A 9,970-nucleotide genomic window follows, 5' to 3' on the forward strand; every position below is an offset into this window, starting at 1 on the left:
CCCGCCATAATCTGCATTTTCGCCTCCAGGGTGCCCAACATCTGCACACGTCCAGACCACTGGTTCCTGTCTCAGTTTGCACCTGTCGCTTCAGTGCTATGTACACAAGTCCAAACTGTGAGCCAGGAACAAACCTCGCCCTGTAGCGCACGCCAGAGAGAAGTATCTAAACAACACCCAACTCTCACGTGCGTGTCAGGAAGTAACGCCCGACTTCAGTCAGTTTCCAATGGGAATAGTCCTACTATTGTAATGCAATATTGAGAATCCGAAATGCAAAAATTGAAGATATTCATTTTCATTTCTACCACGCTGTCCCCCCCCCAAAATCTGGGATATTCATTTCGAAGAGAAGAAAACCTCATTGACTTGTTATTCAGTCCATCTGGGGAAAAGTCGCAAAAGGAAATAACATCTGTTATACAAAGAACAGATGCTGTGTCTTCAGAACTCCCATCTCCACGAAATAAGCCCCGTGGACACGAGATTCTTTCTGTCATTTCCGTTTGCAAACGGCCACAGTCCGTTCTGGGTAGAAAAGGGGGACAGAGGGAAGGCATGATATCTCGTTCACCTCAGAAGACGCACCCCACAGCCGGCCAGCGTCCACAGTGATCAGGGCCTTGGAGGGGGCGTTGGGACCTCTCATGGCACGTCACTGCACGTCACACAAGCACGAAACCCAGGGCTGGTGTGACGGATGGGGGATAGGCAAGGAGAGGGCTGCAGACAGGAATGTCCGCGGGGCAGGGGAGGCACGAGGGGTTATCCGGACAGAGGCCAGGGACGGCGTTCCAGGCAGTTAACAACCTGGAAGGCGCGGGCACAGAGCCCTAAGAACAGGTGCTGCACACAGACGCCAGGTATCGTCCCACGTTGTCCCGGGGCAGGAGAGGCTGCAGGGACGGGAGGTCGTGTGCCCAGTACCAATAAAGCCGCTGCTTCCTCACACAAGATAACTCCTGCTCTGTCGAAGAGTGTGCCCGGAATTGCCAGGTATCCCACTCTTTAAAGAGAAGCCAGACATCCTGGGTTTTTCATTTGAAATCTCCCAAATTTTTAATGTTAGCAATTTTTAAAAAATTAAAACAGTGTGCAGCGCTACAAGATGTGACAGAGGACTGAATTCGGCGGGTAGGTTCCCTTTTACGACCTAAAGAGTAAACTATCGTCCTAACGGTTTCATCGGAACAAGAAAATCTCACTCTTTTGTGAAAAAGACACCTTGTAGCTCTTTTCCCGTCAAGACGGTGACACGAGACCCTCCGGCTATGCAATCACCTCGGTTGTCACCAGATAAACTCTCATAAAGAATAAATGTCTACTCAAACAGGACGGCCAGCCCAGCAATAAGGTGGCTCGTTCGTGGACTCCAAAATATCCCCAGGCCTCAAAAAATTGAGCGGGAGTGGAACAGCAGAGAGAGCTCAGAAGGCACAGAGGTGCCGGGCGCGGTGGCTCACACCTGTAATCCTAGCTCTCTGGGAGGCCGAGGCGGAAGGATTGTTTGAGCGCAGGAGTTCGAAACCAGCCTGAGCAAGAGCAAGACCCCGTCTCTACTAAAAATAGAAAGAAATTAATTGGACAACTAAAAATATATAGAAAAAACTAGCCGGGCATGGTGGCACATGCCTGTAGTCCCAGCTACTCAGGAGGCTGAGGCAGGAGGACTGCTTGAGCCCAGGAGTTTGAGGTTGCTGTGAGCTAGGATGACGCCACGGCACTCTAGCCCGGGCAACATAGTGAGACTCTGTCTCAAAAAAAAAAAAAGGCCCAGAGGGAGGGAGGGTTTCAGCTGCAACACAATTATAAACCAGGTCTTCAGGACTGATTTATCACCCATATGTAAAGGCCCATCGATTCGGTTTCGGGGGTGTGTGTGTGTGTGAGAGAGAGAAGAGTATTAATAATCGAAAAAAGTTAATTTTGTCTTTTCAGTTTTTCTTCCAGATTTCCCTATTCTTATCCCTTCCACGTTACTTATTCCTTGTGTCGGTCAAGGGAAACCACATCCCTTGGTTTCATTTAGGGAAATACATCTTCTGTGTCCATCGACTTGATTCGACCGAAATCTAGACACACAAAGCTCACTTTCCCCACCAGACTTTGCCTGCTGTTCCCACTGCCTACAATGCTGTTCCCTGCGCTTTGCACGGCTGACCCTATAATTCAGGCCTCAGCTCTCATGACCCTCCCCTCGGACCACCCTCTCCTCACACCACCATCCACCCTCTCTGCCACGTCCTCATGTCAGTTTTTCGCGGCGTCTACTGTTACTTGGATTTCTTTGTCAGCGTGTCTGCCTGTGGTCTGCCTCCTGTGCCGGACTCTTCCTCGACTGCTCCATCTGCCCCATCCCCCTCGTGTCTGAAACCAGGCCTGGGGTGGGTGCGAGTGTGTCGGAAATTCAGATTTTTGCATTTTAAGTCTCCTAAATTTTTAATCTTAGTAATTTAAAAAATAACTATACAGATGAAATGCAAAAATGAGCAAACGAATACACACAGACTGTAATTATATATATAATTCTGGTACCCCAGAGAATCTCTATTTGCCAAATTCCCATTTGTTCCATGGGTATAAGCATTGTTTTAAAAAATCCCATCATAAACATATTTTTCCCACTGGGAATATGAAGAATGAAGTTTCTGCCATGACCCGGGGGTTGTGACGGTCCTCTATAAACTATGCAACGTCATGTAAACATGAAGAACGATAATCACTATAATTATCCGTCTTGGCCTCCCAGGTCCCTAAATAGGGGCGGTGAAGGAGCTGCCCGCCCTCCTGGGAACGGACTGGAACCAGCCGCACCACGAACCCCAGGACCAGGAAACTTCTGGATAATGACACGGTTTGGTTTTTTCTTTTTTTACATTCCCTTTTCCTCGTTATAAGTGTTATCTATAAAATGGCTTGTTTATAAACTTTAAAACACACGGCCTGCAGCGTCTCGGCCAACGCCATTTATGGATTTAGATTAATCAACCATCACAGCTTCCTGGGGCGCAGAGGCAGACGCCCGGCCGCCGGGCCGTGGAGACAGCCTCAGCTGCGGGTGGGTCCGGACTCGGGGAGACCTGCTGTCCCCTCTGGGAGCCTCACCTTCCTGTCCCGGTTTCCCTGTGAAGTGGGCACGTGGGCTAACGCGTCTCTCCAACTGCAACCTTCTGCCGTGCCTCTAAAACGACAACCTGCACCAACGCAGATAGCGCACAAGCTCAAAACCATTCCAAGCGGTTTCGCAATTACTTCCAAAACTGAGCGCCCATCTCCAACGCGTGGTGGAGCTCAGATCTGGCAAAGAGAAACCAGATGGTGCCGGAGCCAGAGTGGGCCCGGGAGCCGAACCGCGCAGGCGGCCGTCCTGCCTTTGCTTCCGTTCGCCAGACGACAGGGCATCTTCGCTGGCGGCCTGGACGAGCCACACGTCCTCCCTGAGCACCTGCCGGCCGCAGGGCCCAGTGCTGGCGCCAGAACGAGAAAACGGGGAAAGCCCACAGTTCTGGTAAAACCTTGTACGAAGTCTGGTGCGGTTGTGGCGGGAAACGGGCTCCGAGACGAGGGATCCTGCCCTGTGCCGGGGCCCCTCCGCCAGGCCCACCTGGAACCTGCCGCACCTGCGTTCCCGCGCTTGCCACTCGGCTGTTACTTTCCGATAATCTCCGTGCGTCTGTCCCCCCGACTCCCTTCGCATCTCGAGTTCCCTGAGTCGGTGCCGTCCGTGCCTCTGAGACCGTAAGCAAGTCACTTAACGTCCCTGGAAGACACACGTCTTCGTCTGCGGTGGCGACGCCGCTCCTGGGCTGGCTTGAAGACCACGCGGAGTGGCCGCGAGAGGACCGGGGCACTGACATCTTGGCGCTTGTTAGCGCTCCCAGAGCGAGACGCTGGGATTGTGCGGGGTTCCCTGGCTGGAGGGTCCGCGGGTCCCAGTCCCCGCAGGCTCCTGCGTGTCTGGGGCATCCACCTCATCAGTGAGTGCGCAGCTGTCAGGCTTCCCCCTGAGGCTCCCCAGGCACTGCGGCCTCGGGGTCGCGAACAGGAGTGTGACAGGCTTGGGGGGCCAGGCTGGAGCCCCCAGAGGCCGCGGAGGGGCCGTGGGAAGAGGAGACAGGACTGGGCAGGCGACGCGAGGGGAACCCGAGAGAAGAAAAGCAGAGCCCAGGGCAGGGGCGGGACGGAGGACGCTCGGTGCTCGGCACACAGGAGCCCTGGTCACTGCTCCGCGGCAGGAAGTGGGGAGGAAAAGAAGGAAATAAAAGGGAAAAAAGAAAAAGAGAAAAAGACAAACCCACAAAGCTGAAAGCAGGGGGCGGGCGAGGAGGGGTCGGGAGAGAGGGGCGTCTGGGGTCCGGGCAGTCGGGGGCCCCGGGTTTCCAGGCCCAGAGCGCAGGAAGCGCCGCCGCCCCTGCGCCCCAACCCCGGCTCCGGCGTGACGGCGTCTTTCCAGCGACATTTCTGTTATCGTCAGATCGCCACGTGGCTAGTTGATCGAGAAACACGGATTTCTACCCCAAATCAGGACGCGGTGGAGCGAGTTTCTGTGTGTGACAAAGACTGAGCGGAAACGGCTGCTCGACGTCAGGGCCAAGAAGGTGAGTGCGTCCGATTAAAGAGAAATCTGCGTGCGGTAGAAGGGTTAACAAATCTTAAAAAATAAATTTTAAGAAAAGAATGTGAGTGCATATGCTTGGACGTATGTGGGCATGTGTGCACATGTGTGCATGCATGTGGATGCGTGCAGACACATGTGCATGTGTGTGCGTGTGTGAGGGCGTGTGGTGCATGGGGGTATGTGTGGAGGCATGTGGGTGTACATGTGGTTGTGTGTGCATGCATGTGAACACGTGGGCGTTGAGGGTGTGTGTGGACATGTGTGCATGCGTGTGGATGCGTGTGGACAGGCGTGGACACCGAATCACAAGGCAGCTGTCTGGGCAGTGCCCGCACGGCTCCCTTCCCAACGCTGCCCGTCAGTGAGCACCGTGGCTGGGCCTCGGGGGCTGCTGGGGGTGCACTATGGGGTGCGCAGCTCTGCCTGACCCCCGACGCCACCTCCCTGTCCTCCCGGTTTCGTCCTCTGCTAGAAGCCAGCGGAGCGGTGCACACCCGCTCCTGGACAGGTGCTGGCCACGGAAACCCTTCCCTTTCTTGCGGCGGCTTGGTCGGGGAAAGGGGAATGCGTGGAAATCCACGGCTTCCACGCCTGCTACGCAGGGGGCTTGAGAAGCTCCCCCAAAATGTGGGTGAAGGAGGGATGGCAGCATCCTGAGCCCCGTCGCTGGCAGGCTGAGGATGGCGCGGCCCCGCATCACGGCCAGAAAGGAGACCCCGCCAGGTTCCCGGGGCTCTGACCGGAGGGCTCTCTGGGGCCGGGCGTCGGGCTGGGACCGGGCCCTGGGTGCAGCCTGAGCCCCAGTTCTGGCTGGTGGTTAGAGGCTGGTCCCCGTCGTGGGTGGCGCGGCCACTGTGGGAACTGAGCACATCCCCGGCAGGCCAGCACCTGGCCCCCCAGCAAAGGCTCAGACGTTAGCGGTGGGGGGGCCTCCCCACCCCAACTTCCAGCAGCAAGTGACTCCCACTGCGCACGGGACGCCTTCCCCTCTCCCCGCCTGCTCCTGACCCCCGGGGACGGGAACGTGCCCCCGCACACCTGCCGGTGGAGGGTGGTGCCTCCTGCCCAACCAGAGAGCAGCCTCCTCCCGATGCTTCCAGACTGAGCGCCGCAGTGGCGAAAGGAAGGCGGCCCGGCCGCGTGGGGACCGGGTTTGCTCTGCGTCTGGCACCGGAGGAGGAAAGCCCCGGTGGGCAGCCACCGACAGCCTCGTGGGGGCCGAAGCTCCCAGTCAGTGCGAGTGAGTTCTCGCGGAAGACACAGGACGCGAGTTGACAGGGACAGAAAGCGTTCGGCCCCGAGGAGGCTGAATTCCCCTAATCACAGGTTTCATATGACCCAGAGCCAGACTCCTCTCCCCACGCTGCCGTTCCATCCCAGCTCAGACATCGGGAGGACAAAGCGCCCGGCCGGGCAGAGAGGTGGGGGACCGAAGACCCCAACAAGGGCCCTTTGATGGCAGCCTCAGCAGTAAACAAATAAACCGTTCCCAGGACACCCGCTGGGCAAGAAGAAAACGTGGTGAGAACAAGGAGGAAACGCCCTTACCTGGGTGGTCCTGCGATCGGGAGTGGGCTCCGAGCACCTGCGCACAAAGACCGCATCGTGAGACACTCGGGGACATCCTCCCGGCAGAAGTCCACCCGGTGTCCACAGGAGCCACCTGGGGACATTACCTGAAAGTCGCGGTCAAACAACAGCAGCCACGAGCACCAGCAGCAGAGGGGCAGCAGCTTCCCCATGGTGTCCCCGGAGGGCAGAGCGTGGTCCAGGCGCAATTCCCGAGGGGCTGGGAGGAAGCGACCTCTTCACCTTCCACCTCCCCGGGACAGGGGCATCTTCACGGGTTCCGGGGAGGAAAAGGTTTTGTCTCCTTCAAGTTTGTGAAACGCGGCTGTCTCGGGGGCTTAGTGGGTGTTTCTTCCTTGTCGCAGAGCTCGAGCTTCTTGGGTGATCCGTAGGCTCATTGCGATGACCAGACCCGCCGTGGAATGCAGGGAGGGACGCGCGTCCAAGTCGCGGCGCCCGGAGAGCGATCCGGAACCGCCACCGCGTGCGAGGCGGGACTGTGTGTGTCCTTCGGGGCTTTCTTTGTATTCCAAGAGCCTTCGCCTGTCTCGGCCGGGAGTGAATCGGACTGTTCTCTTTTCTCTCGAGGTGGGAGAAAGCCAGAAGTGTTCGCGAGTGACTCTTCCCGGAGCTCCTGGCCGCGGCTGGAGCCCGTCCCGGGGCCGCGCGCTAACTCCTCCTGGCCTGGCTCGAGTTCACCGCGCTCCGCGCCCTGGGTGGAGGGGAGTGATGTAAGGCTGCCTCCTCAGACCGTGTTCTGCTCCTTCTCTATTTATATCCGCGGCTGCTCTGTCCTTCCTGGGTCCTAACACCAGCCCGTTAAGAGCAACTGGAAGCGCGTCCAGGATCTCAGGCTCCGACGCAGACGGGGCCGCGGGCGTCACAGATGCTTCCAATCAGCACGGCGGAGGCAGCGCCAGTGTCACATACATCAGACAAATGTAAAACAAACCACAAACTCTGCTTAGAGCCAAGTCCCGTTTGCCCACAAGGGCAGGGAAGGAAAATAAACGCACACGCCCTGCCCTCCACGGCAGGGGCTGACCCCGTACCCCTCCTTAACTCTCTCAGAAGTCGGCGAAAGCTACAGGATTATTTACAGAGCAGCTGCACCAGACCCCATAACCGCCCCCTGACCCAGCACCCAGGATAGCGTCTCAATGTGATAGCAAAGAGACCCTCGGCCGGCCGTGCCTCGGTTTACCCTAGAGCAGAGTTTATCCGATCTACCCAAATACAAGTGTCCACACAAACATACACACACCTGTAATCACAACCACGTTTGCTGCGTGATGTGACCGGCACTTACCTGTCTGTGAGCCGCCCAACACGCACCAGCCGTGCTCTCAGGCAAATCGCCGCGTCTCTCTGGGTCGCAAATTCCTCGTCTGCAAAAGGGAGGTCGTGGCTCCCCCCGGGCGGGGTCGCACGCGTGAGCTCCTACAGCAGTGCTTGGAAAACACGTGGCACTCAATAAATGTTATTTTTTATTGAGGAGAACCATCAGTCCATAAATGTTGGCTACGATTATTACAATAAAGTAGAAAATAACACCCAATAAACGCTCGCTGACACCGCCATCCCCGCCGTCCTGACTTTAAATGGGAATTAGGAGCCTCGCATCCGAGCGCTTCCTAAAGAGGAGAAGAAAGCGACTCCCGGTCTCCACGCGCAGGAAGAAAGAGATGATGTCCAAAGGGAGGCGATTATTTTTAACTCGGGCCTGCAGCCGACGGCCGCTCGATGCTCCGACCGCCGGACCCTCCGGCGCAGCTGGGGCGGGAGACAGGTGGTTTCCGTGCGTCCCCTGCTGCCACCTCCAACGCCGGGAGCCGTGACCGTGACCTCGGGCCGGTTGCCTGGGCAGACGTGGCCCGGGCGAGGCTCGTTCCCGACCGTTATCTCCGAGTTCTACCCGCTACCCCGTCCTCCCGCTGCCTCCCTCGGGAGAGGGTGAAGGGAGGGACGGGCCCCAGCCTTAACTGCAGCAGAATTGCACGGATTCCTGAACACACGGGCCCTTCCAGCTCCAGAACTGGGCGAAGCCGACGGTTCTTTTCAATCATAAAACTGTCACCGGATGACGGGCGGCACCCAAGTCGAGGGCGGCCGTGAAAACCGGGTAGAAAGCAAGTTGGGCAGAACCTGCCCCATAGGCGTCTACACACACCCAGATTGACGTTCGATCCCGACCCCAGACTATGGGACGGCACCAGCGCACGCCCTCCTCTCTCTCACCCAGGGGTGCGGAGGAAGAGCCCACCTCCGCCTAGAGCGGGCCCCCAATGCCGTGTCCCCCAGAGAGCGGGGGCTCTGGGAACGGGGTGGTCCCCGGACCAAACAGCTCGGGGTCCCTCTGTGCGTCCCACCCCATCACCCCCTCACGTCGTCCTCAGATGTCACCCTGGCAGCACGCTCCCCGCCCCGACGCCCTCCCCTCCTGCGTTGTTGGCGAAGCCCCCAGTCGCGTGGGGGACACTTCACATCTCGAACCCTTGCTTCGTTTATCGTCAGCCTCTCCCCACGGAGACGCCCACGAGAGCAGAGGAACTTCTCCCGCTCGTTCGCGCTGTAGTCCCGGCCCCCAGAACAGGGCTGGCACGTCGCAGGCATTCAACACGCAACACTCGAACGGGAGGTTGTGAGCGAGGACGGCCTGCTTACTTAAGGGATGGAGACGGTTGTCGTGCTTCGGTGAAATGTGTCAGGCTTCTGTCAAGTAAATGCTAATTAAATGTTAAAAGGGGCTTCACATCCTGATAAGGGTTTACCCGACAAATTTTTACAGGGATGCCAGAGAGTGGGATGGCAGCCAACGATGGGGATGTGACTGGATTATTCACGCAGGTGACGCCTGTGCACACCTGACATGTGTCCCCATGCAGGGGACAGCGTGGGCCTGCAGGGAGAGTCCCGTGAGCAGCCCCAGTGGTGGGGACAGTGGACGGGCCGTGAGCACAAGGAGCTCCTGATGCCTGACCCACCCCAGCCGCCCCTCCCTGAGGCCACAGATCCCCCACAAACCACCACGCCTGCGAGACGCACCCGGCGCTGCGCGGACCCCTCACATGGGCTCTCTGTCAGCGAGCAAATTGGAGCTGGGATCCATAAGCACGGCGCAGGAACTACAGAAACTAACGGGTTAGAAAGCTCTGGGGGTGAATTCGCTGGGGGAGTGACGTGGAGGAGTGAGGGAACTCCTCCTCTTAATGACTAAGGGAAAGAACATTCCGGAAAGGAGCTATGGGATGGGCACGGCATGGATCACAAACATACGTGGTCTCTGCCAGCGCAGCTTCCCTGTGCCCTTCGGAGAACACAGCCTTCGCCAACCTGTGAACGGGAACCGTCAGGGATGGTGGGGGGCACGTGGCGCGTCAGGAACAAGCACGGCACCTCCCTACCACAGACACTGCAATTGGCCCAAGGTGTACATGTGACCGACTCTCAGGACCAATCAGTGTCTTCCCTGGGATTAATAGACTGACCTCGAGAGGGAGAGGACTCCCCTCCCCACTGGAGTTGATGACCCAGAACGATCTTAAATCAAAGCTGTCAGTGCCCATTTTTATAGAAAAGAATTGTCTACAGCAGAAAGTAAAGGGCAAATGTAGAAATTCTGGCATCCTAGCATTGGAGGGGCCAAGAGAGGACCTGAGGATGTCAACTGAGCCTCTGGATCCTGCTGCACCTAAAGCCAAATTCCCCTGACCAGCCCTAGTACTTTCATGTTTGGGCTCAAGCAAGTTTGAGCTTGGTTTCTGGGGTCTTTTATTTTTTTTT

General features: G+C 57.4%; 1 protein-coding gene across 1 annotated transcript in view; it reads right to left on the bottom strand.

Moving 5' to 3' along the window:
• ADGRD1 (adhesion G protein-coupled receptor D1) overlaps positions 1-6,360 on the bottom strand; it is a 99,445-nt gene extending 93,085 nt beyond the window's left edge. Inside the window, exons 1-2 of the mRNA XM_012657647.1 lie at positions 6,295-6,360; positions 6,167-6,203 (exon numbers count right to left, since the gene is read on the bottom strand). Of these exons, the coding sequence (XP_012513101.1) occupies positions 6,167-6,203; positions 6,295-6,360 (103 nt within the window). The remainder of the gene's footprint in view (positions 1-6,166; positions 6,204-6,294) is intronic.
• Between the last annotated feature and the right edge of the window lie 3,610 nt (positions 6,361-9,970).

Source organism: Propithecus coquereli, unplaced genomic scaffold (assembly GCF_000956105.1).
Source record: "Propithecus coquereli isolate 6110/MARCELLA unplaced genomic scaffold, Pcoq_1.0 Scaffold556, whole genome shotgun sequence".
NCBI lineage: Eukaryota > Metazoa > Chordata > Mammalia > Primates > Indriidae > Propithecus > Propithecus coquereli.